Consider the following 13,378-nt stretch of genomic DNA (forward strand, 5'->3'; position numbering starts at 1 on the left):
CCTGGGCGTTGCCTCGGGACCTTGTGAGGGGCAACGCCCCTTGATCCTGCAAGGGGCTCTTCCCCTTGACCCTGCTGGGGGCATTGCCCCCAGACCCCTGCAAGGGGCGCTGCCCCTTGACCCCATTGGGGGTGTTGGCCCCATACCCCCATTTGATTTGGCAGGTACAATACAAGTTGGGGTTGTCCAAGACAAGTCATTGCCTACACTTGTCATTAGTCTCACTAGTCTTTCCAGATATTACATGATGTTAACTTGTTGTGTGGAAGACGACTTTTTCTTTTGGGGGGGATAATGTAGTTGGCATAACATGCATATGGTTATATTTGATAATTTTGGTCACCCGACATTGTATTAATTAATTGTATTAAGTGATTGTCACTCTCGGTAGTTATGTGTCGGTTGGTTGAGGGTTGTGCACCTCACGACAACCGTTGGGTTCTTTAAATATATTGTGTACCACCAAGGAAGGTAGTACGGTATTGTTTGGACTCTTAAAAAATTAGGAAAATGATGTGCGTCATGGAGTTTTGTGTGGTTATGAAGGTCATAATTTGGGCTTGGTAGTGGGGGCTCTACCCCTCGACCCCGCTTTGTATCATGATAGGGAGCGTGCAAGGGGCGCTGAACTCGGTCCCCCGTAAGGGGCACTCCCCCTTGACATCGCTAGGGGTGTTGCCCCAAGGCCCCCATTGCAGACACTTGATTTTCCAAGTGTAGTCCAAGTGTGAGTTTCAAAGTACAAATTGTTGTCTACACTGTTATTAATTTTCCTCTTGTTACTTGATGTTTACTTGTTGTTTGGAAGATCGCTTTTCCTTTTGGTGGGGATGATGTAGTCGGCGTACAATGTCTATTTTTATGTTCGATAATATTGGTTATTCAACTATGTATTAATTGTTCCTATTAATTTGTTTGTCATTCTCGGGCAGTTATAAGCGTTAGTTGGTTGACGGTTGTGTTCCTCTTGGCAACTGTCGGGTCCATTAATATATTGTGTATTGTCAAGAAATGGAGTATGATGGAGTTGGATCAATTGTAATTCTTGGCCAACCGTAGATGGTCTTCTTCTCTAATAATTTCATTCGCAAATAAAGATATATTTTCCTTATGTATCTAGTATGCATTGCCATCGTTATTATTACTTCATGTATTTAATTTATTAGATATAGCAGTAAACACCCAAACAGCTCCCATCCAATGTTGGTAGTGACTTAGCATTCCCTAGGCTTTAAACAGCAGGAATAAGAACTAAACAAAAGGTCTGAAAATAAAAGATTCAGTCCAAATAATTGCTGCAGGTAACTGGAAATCATAGAGGTAGCACCTTCAATGTCCCTCTATATTCGTCTTCTGTTATTCGCTCAACACAAAACCCTTAAATAATTGTTCACCATGCCAAGGCGTCACATTTGGAAAATTTCAGCGCCTAGCCCTTGAATCCCTCATGCCAGACAATCAACATTTGTCCTAAATGGTATGGCTTGCTCATAAATTAATATTGCAACATATAATTTCAAAAACACACCCAACCTGGTCACCAAAATCTAACAAACACTACCATTATCTGTTTGTGAGGGCCGTTGCAACACGCATGCGAATATTTGTATTCTTTTAAATATTGAACAAGGAAAATTTACAAAGAATAGAAGCTACTAGTAGGTAGCTGAAGAGGATTAACATACCTCTCAAGGATAAAGACTTTCATACAATTGAAGATTTGAATTGAAATGCTTCACCCGAAAACAAAGTTCATACAACAAAACAAGATTTAGAAACACTTCACATAAGTCAAGATTGCTGCTTTTTTGAAATTGTTTGATCAGATCTTGAATTTGTTGCAGCTATCCATTATATTCTTCTTAGATAATTGTTGCAGCTGCGAAAACAAAAAAAACAACCTAAAAACATATGTCAAAGTAAAGCCTTAGAGTACTAGTTTCCTGATAATAGTTGCTAGAAAACACAACAGAACATCTGGCCTTCTAAAGATGTTTTAAAATCACTTGTCTAATAGAATCAGCAATCACATTATTATGCAGACCAAAACCAAGAACAGCTTCTTTCCAGTTCAACTTACAATGAAAAACAGCAAGAAAATTTCTAAAAAAAGCATTCCATTGTCTCTCAACAAAAGGGCAATCCCAAAAGATATGTTTCATATGTTCAGTAAGCAATCAAAAAGGACAGTTAATTGGCTGAACCATAATGCATTTCAGTCTACGTCCAACAAGAATTTAATGATGTAACACTTTCTAGGCCAATGGTTGTGTGTCTATATTTGTTTTTGATTTCCATATTTGTGCACTTGTTTTGGTCTACCTTTTAGAGCTAAATATGCACTTCCATTTATGATTTCCTATAATGAGAGATAGTTGAAATGAGTAGAAGACAGCCATCCCCAATCCTTAAAAAAATTGGATTCCTTGGGGGTTGGTAGTACAAATTTTCATAGATAGGTCAAGAGGAACTAATGATTGCAAACAAATATCAGAAATTGTTAATACTACAGTTCAACCCAAATTGTTCCTTGATTTTCTGCCATGAAGCCCATTCAAAGGCATTGAAGTTTCAAATGTCTTTGAATTGCTGAATACCTTTCTTATACAACTAGTAGACATGTCTAGGAAAGCACATAGCTAGTGGTTGATTATGATAAGTGATAAGTTTATTCCACTAAATCAAAGATGAAGCAAAATTGAATCCATGTTGCTGAAAGGAACCATTCCACTTCAGAAATTATCGCCCTAAGCTTTGCTAACAAACTTACCATAACATTGTGAATGTTAAAAAATATCATGATTGCTCTTTAATAGTAATGGAAAATTTGTCTAGGGTAATGGATTTAAAGCATTTATATTGAACTCTTCCTATTTGAACTCTGCACAACATTTGCACGTTCCTTAATGTTTTGGGGAGAGATATTTAAGTTTTATAATATTATAATTTATCAAATCTTTAATAAATTAAAATGTACTATATTATTAATTTAATTAATGCATTTAATTTATAATTTTTCGTTAGTTTGTAATTATAATTAATATGTAACAGAAAGATATCAAAGTTCTCTTTGTATATATATTTTACAAGTTTTTTAATCCAACGAACCCAAAATAAATAATGAATTTTAGTTCTTTTTTATAAACATATAAATATTAAATTTTATTATTTTTAATTTAACTTAATTTATTTAAATAATATTTTATAATTATTTTAACTTTCTACTAAATATGCTATATTATTTTTGAAGTTAAAAATTATAAAATAGAACATAATTTAATATTATTAAATTTTCATACGTTTGAAATGTTTTTAATTTAAAATAATATAATTAATTTTCTTTTTGTTTGAAATATATATATATATATATATATATTTTATATTCAAGTGCCTAGTAAAGTTTTTAATGTGACGGGTGAAATTGGCACTACACACCCTCTAGCCCCATGTGAAACGCTTTTGACTCGGAGCTATGAATTGGTGAGGTCATAAATATGGGGACCTCATCCCCAATTATCAAAGTTGAGGCCCAAACCCACAAGCACATAGGATCAGTGATTCACCGAGGGCACAAGCTTGCAATCACAATGGCCTCAACTTTGATATTGTTGGATTAGTTGTGAGACATAAGAGTTGTGAGGCAATACCAATCTTCTCTTCATAGATATGATTTAGACATTTTATTATATATATTGTAAATATGTCTCATATCTTACTTCTAGCTGAAATGCTTAGACCTTCATTACAATGACATTATTTACAATTACGAATATAATTTAGATATTACATCTCAAGGAATTTTTTTTGTTAAACTTACTTTTTTATAAGATATAAACAAGTGAGGTCACTATGAAATTGAGGTCACTATGAAATTGTCTATTAACAGGTAGATGTACCCTAAAATCTTGTGGAATTGCTATTTACACAAAGAAAGACCTTGTGTTGTTTAAAGCAGGGCTGCAGCTTACAAAACACCAGTTGGATTATTGGAATTGTGACTTTTACAGGACATGAAACTAAGGTGATGAATTACTTGTGGTTGCTTTTTTTATCTGTTTTGCATACCATTATCATGAGAATATTTTAGTGTGTTTTATTAAGAATTTTTCTTTGATTATTAATTTCCAGTTGATTGATGTCATTGACACCGATACTTTGTTAACATTGATGAAACAGGTCATGATGAATGCCTTGAATGTTCCTTCAAAGAGAAGTAGATTGGATAAGAAGATCGATATACTCATATATTTCCTGTTTGGGATGCTTTTCGTGATGTCAATGATTGGGGGAATATCTTGGTTTGTGATTCTTTATATACACTTTATGTTTTGTTATATATATATATTATTATATTATAGTTTATATTCATAATTCGAGTATATATATATTTTCTAAGTTGCCAGTCTTGTTATGAGGATGCTTATAGGTTTGGGGTTTTGGATATGTTGGTACAACTATTTTTCTTTGGGTACCAAAATTTGTGTTTATATATATATATATAGTTTTAAAAATTATAAAATAAAAAACATTAATGCTCATAGATGCCACCAAACAAAATATTTAAATACCTCATAATTTCCAAAAAAGAAAATATTCATAAATTCACAACATGATAATTCAATTATTTGCCAAATGTCAGTGACAATAAAAAATGATAATTACAATCAATACTCAACTTTCATATTGCTATTTATCAATAGCACCAAAGTCAATATGTAGTCCAATTTCATTTGAACCACTGCCAATTACAATGTCACTACCACTAGCCTTGTCATATTGGTGTAGTCACCGGTTAGGAGGGGCCTCAAAGAGATCAATCCAGACCGGTTAGCAAGAGTAAACACAACGGAAACACAAGGACATGATGGAGGTAATGTAGAACATATTGAATTATATCATGAAAATTGATTACAACCGACTGGTAACAACGGGGTTATAGTAACCGGCTCACAGGCCTGCTAAAACATGCTCAAAATACAGAACAGGTCACAACCGGGACCTCAAACTTAAGATTTCGCTTCTATGTTCTGTCTAACTCTTTCAATACATTCTAATGCTCTATTACAATGATTTATATGATCCAAGGGGATCCGGTCGACCCAAAAGGGATCAAAACCTGAAGAACAAGACCTAATGTGTAAAAACCAACAAGGTCGGCCTTCGACAAAGAAAATCCTCCGGAAAATCCAAAGGACGAAGTGAGAATCAAAGGGAAGGTTCGGCCACACGCCAAGGAACAACGAAATCAACGCTCAGGGCTCCGCAAGGTACGGAAAGGATCCGGTTGATCACCAATGCAAATAGGTCCTGGCAACCGGTAACAAAAAAACTGTCTCGAAAACCGGTAGCGATAACTTGCCGGAAAATGATCCAAATGCTCCGTGGTTTGGGAATAAGGAAGATGATCAAGTCTTCAACTAAAATCCAACTCCACAGTTTCCGGTGAGCCAATTCTGGGAAACACAAAAAGAAATGTTGTAATTGCAAACAAAAAGCAAAACAGAAAGGAAATATTTTTGTTTGATGCAAGATTGCCATGAACCAGGGATGTTCCTGCATCAGACATCCAGGGTTGTTGAAAAAGTGAGTCTCTCACTTTGCTGGGGTCAGAGGAAAACCAAGGCGGTCTACCTCTGCCTGAGAAATCCAAGATGAATCTTCAACTGGTATATCCTTCCACTTCACAAGATACTCCTTATATTGATTGTTCCGGGTACTATGCCCAATCCTACTGTCCGAAATGTCTTCAATCTGATCCGGTTCCTTCCGGGGCAACTATTTCTCTAAGTCTACAATACCGTCCTCACTAAATTCTGGTTCATGATACTGATGAAGATCTGCAATGTTAAACACAGGTGAAATACTCAGACCATTTGGTAACTCCAGTTCATATGCATTTCCTGAATTGAACTTTCTCAAAATCTTACAAGGTCCAAACTTTCTCATCTGCAACTTGTTATAAGTTCCAACCAGGAATCTTTCTTTTCTCAGATACACCATCAATTCATCGCCAATTTCAAATTCCTTATGTCTCCTCTTCTCATCTGCTTTCTCCTTATACTTGTTGTTCATGTCCTCCAAATGTTGCTTAACTTGAATATGTAAGTCCTTCATGTGATTTGCAAATTCTTCTGCTTCTGAAATTCTTTGGTCTTCACTGCTAATATCTCTTAATTCTGATATACTTCTAGGGTGTGCTCTGGTAACAATCTCAAAAGGTGTCCTTCCGGTACTCCTGTTTACTAAATTATTGTATGCAAACTTTGCTTGTGCAAGAATCAAATCCCAACTTCCGGTTTTGTCTCCAACTAAACATCTTAACAAATTTCCCAAGCTCCAGTTAACTACTTCTGTCTGTCCATCAGTTTGTGGGTGAAAAGTAGAACTAAACTTCAAATCTATCTTCATCTTCTTCCAAAGTGTTCTCCAAAAATAACCAACAAACTTAGTGTCTTTGTCTGAAACTATCCTCTTAGGTAATCCATGCAATCTCACCACTTCCTTGAAAAATAGGTCTACTACATGTAACGCATCTGATGTCTTCTTACAAGGTATGAAATGAGCCATCTTCGAGAATCTATCCACTATCACAAATATAGAATCATTCCCTTTCTGCGTTTTGGGCAATCCTAGTATGAAATCCATGCTTATATCTTCCCAAGGTCTTACCGGTACTGTCAAAGTTTTATACAATCCCACATTCTGACTACCACCCTTTGCAACTTGACAAACTCTACAACTTTGCACATATTTCCTAACATCGTTATGAATCTGGGGCCAAAAGTAATGCTCACTCACCACTGCTACTATTTTATCAACACCAAAGTGTCCGGCTAATCCTCCACTATGTTTCTCCTTTATCAGATTCTCCCTCATAGAACTCTTAGGTATGCACAACCGAACTCCTCTGAATAACATCCCATCCTGAATGAAGTAATCCAACCACTTGCTTCTGTCTACTTGTTGTGACCATTTCACACATCGCCCCATTAGGATGGGGACCCCCTCTTTTTCTTGGGTTTTGCTTTCCCTTAGCTAGGCTTTTTTCTCTGCTTGCTAAATGTTTTGAGTAAGTGGTCGCCTGGGCTGGGTGGATTAGGGTTTGGTTCAAAGCTGAGTGAAGCCTGGTTTTAGGAAGTCATTTGTTGTCTGCCTTGAGCCCTAGGGTTGTTTTTGAGGTTTTACCTTTCAGGAGAATGAAGAGGAATATTGGTTTTCTTGTCAGAGTCTTGTTTTCCTCCAGGTCAGAGAAATTTAAGCAGAGTCAGTGGCCAAGGGGAGATTCAGTAGGCAATATCAGAAATTATTGAGCAAATTCACTTGATGATGATTAAAGAGGTCTTGAAAAGTTATATCCAAGGCAAGGAATGGAGTTTTGAGGTATAAAATGAGCCAAAACCACGAAATTCGCTCCTGACCCTTCCAAAGGGTCCAGGGCGAAATTCTTATTTCTCTGCTCTATTCTTTGTCTTGACCAAGTTTGAAACTTCTACTACATGGTGTGGAAGACTGGGATGTATATTTGCCTTAGGAAGGAAGTATGAAGTAACAAAATGATGAAAATTAGCCTGGAAGAGGAAATTCGCTCCTGACCCTTCCAAAGGGTCCAGAGCGAAATCCTCATTTGACCTCATATTTTGCCTTCGGCATTGGAAAGGTCTTGTTTCAAGCTGAGTAAGTGGCAAGTAGACATCATGGTGATAAAGAGAGGTGAATTTGATCAAGTCTGAAGTGAGTTGAGTAGGAAAGAGGTGTGAAATCAACCCAAAACATGAATTTCGCTCCTGACCCTTCCAAAGGGTCTAGAGCGAAATTCCAAGAAGACACCTTTTTGCTCCTAGTTTGCACTAAAAGTCTTTTTCCTTAGACATGTGGTGAAGGTTTCGATATGTTCTTTCCTAAGAAGTGATTGAAAGCATTAAAGGATGAAGATTATGACCCAAGACATGGATTTCGCTCCTGACCCTTCCAAAGGGTCCAGAGCAAAATCCACTTTTCCTCCAGTTTGCTCAAGGATATGACCAAGATTGTTTACTTTTGAGGCATAGTTGAGAAGGTTTTCATGCATATTTGCCTTGGATAAGAGGTTTAAGAATTTGAGATGATGAAAATCAACTTGGAAGGAGAATTTCGCTCCTAACCCTTCCAAAGGGTCTAGAGCGAAATCCTCCATTTTGCCTTCTTTTTGGCCTTAAGACCTAGTTTAACCTTGCCTGGTGCCAGTTGGATGGTGGATTGTCTTGATTGCGATAGGAGGAAGTTGAATTGATCAAGTTTGAAGGAGAATGAGATGAACCTAGGTGAGAAACTAGCCAAGAATAGGGATTTCGCTCCTGACCCTTCCAAAGGGTCTAGAGCAAAAATCCCCTTTAAACCTCAATTTATCACTTGTCAAGACCAAATTCCTAGTTTCTAAGGCATGTATGGAAGTGTTAGACATGTTTTTTGCCTTAAGGGAATGACTAAAGGTGGAGGAGATGAAGGATTTAAGCCTAAAAATTGAATTTCGCTCCTGACCCTTCCAAAGGGTCCAAAGGGTCCAGAGCGAAATTCCTTTTCTAGGACAAAATCTTCACCTTTCATCGCTTTCTAACATTCCTAAAGGCAAAAACATGTCCATTATTCCTTTCAACATGGCTTGGATATTAAAAATTTGATCAAACAAGGAAGAAAATGAGGTTTATTGAGATTTTCGCTCTGGACACTTTGGAAGGGTCAGGAGCGAAAATCATGTTTTAGGCTTGATTGTTCATTTTTTGAACTCAAATCTTCCTTGGGAGGCAAACATACATCACTCTCCTTGCATCTCCACTAAGGTTCTGACCTTTTCCAAGGGGAAAATGAGTTCTTTCAAGAATTTCGCTCTGGACCCTTTGGAAGGGTCAGGAGCGAAATTCAATTTTTAGGCTTAAATCCTTCATCTCCTCCACCTTTAGTCATTCCCTTAAGGCAAAAAACATGTCTAACACTTCCATACATGCCTTAGAAACTAGGAATTTGGTCTTGACAAGTGATAAATTGAGGTTTAAAGGGGATTTTTGCTCTGGACCCTTTGGAAGGGTCAGGAGCGAAATCCCTCCAGAGCGAAATTCCACTAAACCACCTTTTTTCCAAATTTCATGCCAAGCCTAGTGCAGACTAAGGTGAATTGAGATGGGAGAGGTCCCTAGGGATAACTTTAAGTTGCTAAGAAATCATTGAATTTGAAGGAATTGTGCAAAACCAAGATTTTCTCTCTTGACCCTTCCAAAGGGTCCAAAGCGAAATTTCTAAAATCATCTATTTTCCTTGCAGGTCAAGTCAAACTTTGGGTTGTTATGGTTTGGATGAGTGTGAGGAGAGGTGTTCTTGTCTTTTGAAGTTGATTGAAGTTGAAAGGGTGGAGGAATAAGCTCAAAACAAGATTTTCGCTCCTGACCCTTCCAAAGGGTCTAGAGCGTAAAACCCTAAAATCATCTTTTTCTCCAAAATTTGTGTGAAGACTGGCCTAGACCAAGGTGAAAAAAGCTCTTTGGATTGCCTTGGAAATATTTTTGACCATCAAAAATGTGAATTTTGAGCTAACACATGAATTTCGCCCCTGACCCTTCCAAAGGGTCTAGAGCGAAATTCTGGATAGGTCCTGTCCCTGGCTAGGTTTTTGAGCTAATTTTCCTTTTCAAGGCTTTTGAGGATGAAGCAAATGTTGCCAAGTTGAGAAATGGATTCAAAAGAGGAAGTTTGGAGGAAACAAAGTGAAGGGAGTGGAGTTGAATGAAGATAAACAAGTAAAAATTGAATTTCGCTCCTGACCCTTCCAAAGGGTCCAGAGCGAAATTCCTCAAACTACCTATTTCCTCCTTATGTCAAGTCAAGAATTTGATCCCTAGAGATTGGTCTAGAGTTGGAATGATGTTACTTTGCCCTGCAAGACGTATTGAAGTGAAGGAGATGAAGAATTAAGCCTAAAAATTGAATTTCGCTCCTGACCCTTCCAAAGGGTCTAGAGCGAAATTCATAAAATGTCATGTTTCCTCCAAGATTGTTTTGAGCCAAGTCAGTGATCAAGGTGGATTGGCCTTAGAGATTTCCCTAGAAGAGATTGTGAATGAAAGAAGGATGAATTTTGACCTAAAAGGTGAATTTCGCTCCTAACCCTTCCAAGGGTCGAGAGCAAAATTCTCATAATCACCTAATTTGCCCATGGCGGAAGCTAAAAAATTGAAACCCTAGGCTTTGTTGAGCTAAAACTAGCATATGCTCACCTTCAGGAGAAATTCGGAATGAAAGAATGAGGCAATTGAGACCTAATCAAGGAAATCGCTCCTGACCCTTCCAAAGGGTCTAGGGCGAAATCCTTGGAGATGTCCGTTTTTCACCTTGTTTGGGCTAGGCAAAGACATGATGACAAGACCATCATGTGGTGACAAATCAAGGTTGTGAAGGTGTTGATGGATGGGGTAAATGAACCTAGGTGAGAAGTTCAAGCAAGCCTCCTTGGGGCGGTTTGAGCCTTACTCATACCATGAGCATTCTAGTGCCTATGGAGAAAATGTGCCTTCATCAAACCTTGAACGAATTCTAGCATCCACTAGGCTTACCTATATCCTCTCATTAAATTGCTAATCAAACCACCTTTATGGGAGTAAGACAAATTCGCATTGATATAGGCATTTATAAAATTGATTAATTAATTTCTTTTAAGCCTTAAAATAAAAAATTTCATACTTTAGCGCTCAACACACTTTTTTTGTGTTTTATCACCAAGTCGGCCAGTTTGTAGAAGGTTTTATTTTATTTTATTTATGCATTTATCAAGACGGCCTATTAGCAAAATGATGTGAACGCCCTATAAAGGAAAGGTGTGTTTTTTGAAATTATTAATCATTCATTCATTTTGTCCTATGCGAATTTGAGGAGCAGAATTGGAAGTGCGAATTTCAGCAAGTTTTAGGCGAATTTCTTGCTTGAAGGCTGATTGAAGGCTGGCTGGAGGCTGGTTGAAGGTTAAGTCATCAAAGGGAAGGACCTGAAATTCAGATCAAAGACCTTTCATCCAGCAAATCTCCATTTTCCTTTATCCATTTTTCAAGGTTGATAGCTGAAAAACAAAGGAAAAGGTACCAAATGATGACCCCCAAGGCCAGTGGATCCACTACCCAGCAGGCTCTCATCAAAGAAGGTCAGAAGAACGATGAATTGGAGACTAGGATTGTGTCCAAGTGGAGCAATATCGGAGACACTAATCTAGGAAACTTCAATGTGAAGAAGTTTTGATAAGCGCCCTACATCGGCAAGCTGTCGCCTTTTGCCAAGAGGATGATTGAGAGTGGCATCATCAAGGCCGCAGGATTTCCTCCTCCAGTCAAATGTCACGAACTGATGATTGAATGTGCCCGACACTATGATTCACATTCGAGGACGATCGTAGCCAAGGATGGAACTGTCTTAGCCTATCTCTCTGAAGAAGCTATAAGTGAAGCTTTTCATCTCCCGGAGCCAAGAGATATGGTCTACAAGAGCCTGGAAGGGGCTGGCTCTGTCTACGAAGATGATCCTGATACATGTCTAAACTTCATCAACAAGAATTGGTTACTAAAGAGTAGGCCTCGCTTGAACAAAATACCTAATACGCCACACAGAATTGATTTCCAGGAAGAATTCAAGGACTTGATAACCATGCTCAATCGGGTTATTGGTGCCTCTCAAGCCTTCTTCTTCGACAAGTGGATGTTCTTCTTCATACAAGTGATTGTCCAAGGAAAAGGAATGCTCAATTGGGCTAGAATCAATAGCAACAACCTGGACATGCAGTTGAGGAGGCTAGCCCCTACCAAATCATTTCACATGAGTTTATATGTTATATATTCCTTAGTCAGAAGTTTCGAGTATGCAGGGCTACCACACAGAGGGGTTGTAGGGAGAGGACCCAGAGAACTAAGAGCTTGTGATTCTTATGTTCAACTACATCATCCACCTAAGAATTGCTACAAGCTAGTGAATGACACCTTCACAATGTATATCACCAGGATGTTGCAAGGAGGGATTCACCATCAGCTGTCTCCGGAGGCACAAAAACTTGTGAAGAAGCATGGTGCATGGTTCATTCAGTTTCCAAAATTCACATACATCAGGGTCCATGGGTGCCCTTCGCCTCCCTATATGTTGCCAAGATATCCTACGGACAGAATAATACTATTGGAAGTGACTAGACAGTTGGCTGCTTATGCTAAGGCATCAAGACGTAAGCATGGAAATGGTATCCCCGTAACCATTCTACTAGGAAATTCAATTGAAGTGTGTCCTAATTCTCAAGCCGCGGAGGATGCAGAGAGGGAGTTATCTCTATATTCATTCACATCCTTTGCCTCAAGGGAGAATTTTGACCCTCATGGTCACATGGAAGGGACAGTTGGGAAGAAATACAAACACGAGTTTCAAGTAGAAGACTTCTGGATGAATATTCAGGATGATATGGAGGTGAAAAGAAAGATGCATTCTTGATTACCCTTGGATCTCATTAGAAAATGTAAGGTTTATAGAGTAGCCGATCAAGCCCAAGACAGTGGTAGATATCTCCAATCATCCTATGAGAAGGAAGATAAAGAAGTGAAGGTAGATTGAAATGAGCCAGAAGTTTCGGACCTAAGAGCATTAATGGCTCCTGTGTTGAATTGCACTTGCAGATGGGTGGACGTACAACATCAAAAATTGAAAGAATAGAATGTAGCCATGACATTCACCCTGGAAACAAGAATAGAAGAAGGATAAGCAAGTGTGAGTGAGAATACTTCTCATTCCTAGGGATCAAAGAGAAAAGGACCTGAGAAGAGAGAGCCTTCCAAGAAGAAACAAAAGGTGAATCTTGATCGTCCACCCAGTAGGTCTTCTAGGCATGAAAAAGAAACAAGTCAAGGAGAAGATCAAAGACATATAGTGTATGAGATTGATGAGTCTATGGAATCCATGGTGCAGAATGATAAACAAGGTAAAGGACAAACACCTCAGCATTCCTCAAGTCAATCTCTCCAGGTTGATGCTAATGAACAACAAGAAGGAAGGAATGATGATGAAGCAACATCTCCTTTCAGAGAAGATAGACCTTTGCCTAAAGAAATACAAGTGAGGGAAAGAAAGTCTTCTATTCCAGATTGGCTAAAGGAAAGATTGACAAGGGTAGTTGTGGTTGAAGAGGAAGAACAAGTATTCGACTTGGAAAGTCTCATAGGAAGTTCCCATGAAGAGATAGAAAAGACGAAGGCTACAAAGATGTCAAAGGTAATTAGAGATGACGCAGGATCCAGGAAGGTACAGGTAGCCACACCAGTGGTGGACAAGTATGAAGATGAGATTCTGGTAGAAGAATATGATCTAGAGACATTTGATCTTGGTCCACTTA

At 38.2% G+C, this 13,378-nt stretch overlaps 1 protein-coding gene across 5 annotated transcripts in view; it reads left to right on the plus strand.

Annotated features, from left to right (window-relative positions):
- The window catches only part of LOC131032649 (phospholipid-transporting ATPase 3), a 417,034-nt gene that overhangs the window by 194,096 nt on the left and 209,560 nt on the right, over positions 1-13,378 (plus strand). For 3 of the 5 annotated variants that reach the window (XM_057963683.2, XM_057963680.2, XM_057963681.2), the window contains exons 9-10: positions 3,953-4,021; positions 4,177-4,298. In XM_057963683.2, coding sequence (XP_057819666.1) covers positions 3,953-4,021; positions 4,177-4,298 — 191 coding nt within the window. The remainder of the gene's footprint in view (positions 1-3,952; positions 4,022-4,176; positions 4,299-13,378) is intronic. The other 2 variants (XM_057963682.2, XM_057963684.2) reach the window with 1 other exon arrangement.

Source organism: Cryptomeria japonica, chromosome 11, assembly GCF_030272615.1.
Source record: "Cryptomeria japonica chromosome 11, Sugi_1.0, whole genome shotgun sequence".
In the NCBI taxonomy this organism is placed as follows: domain Eukaryota; kingdom Viridiplantae; phylum Streptophyta; class Pinopsida; order Cupressales; family Cupressaceae; genus Cryptomeria; species Cryptomeria japonica.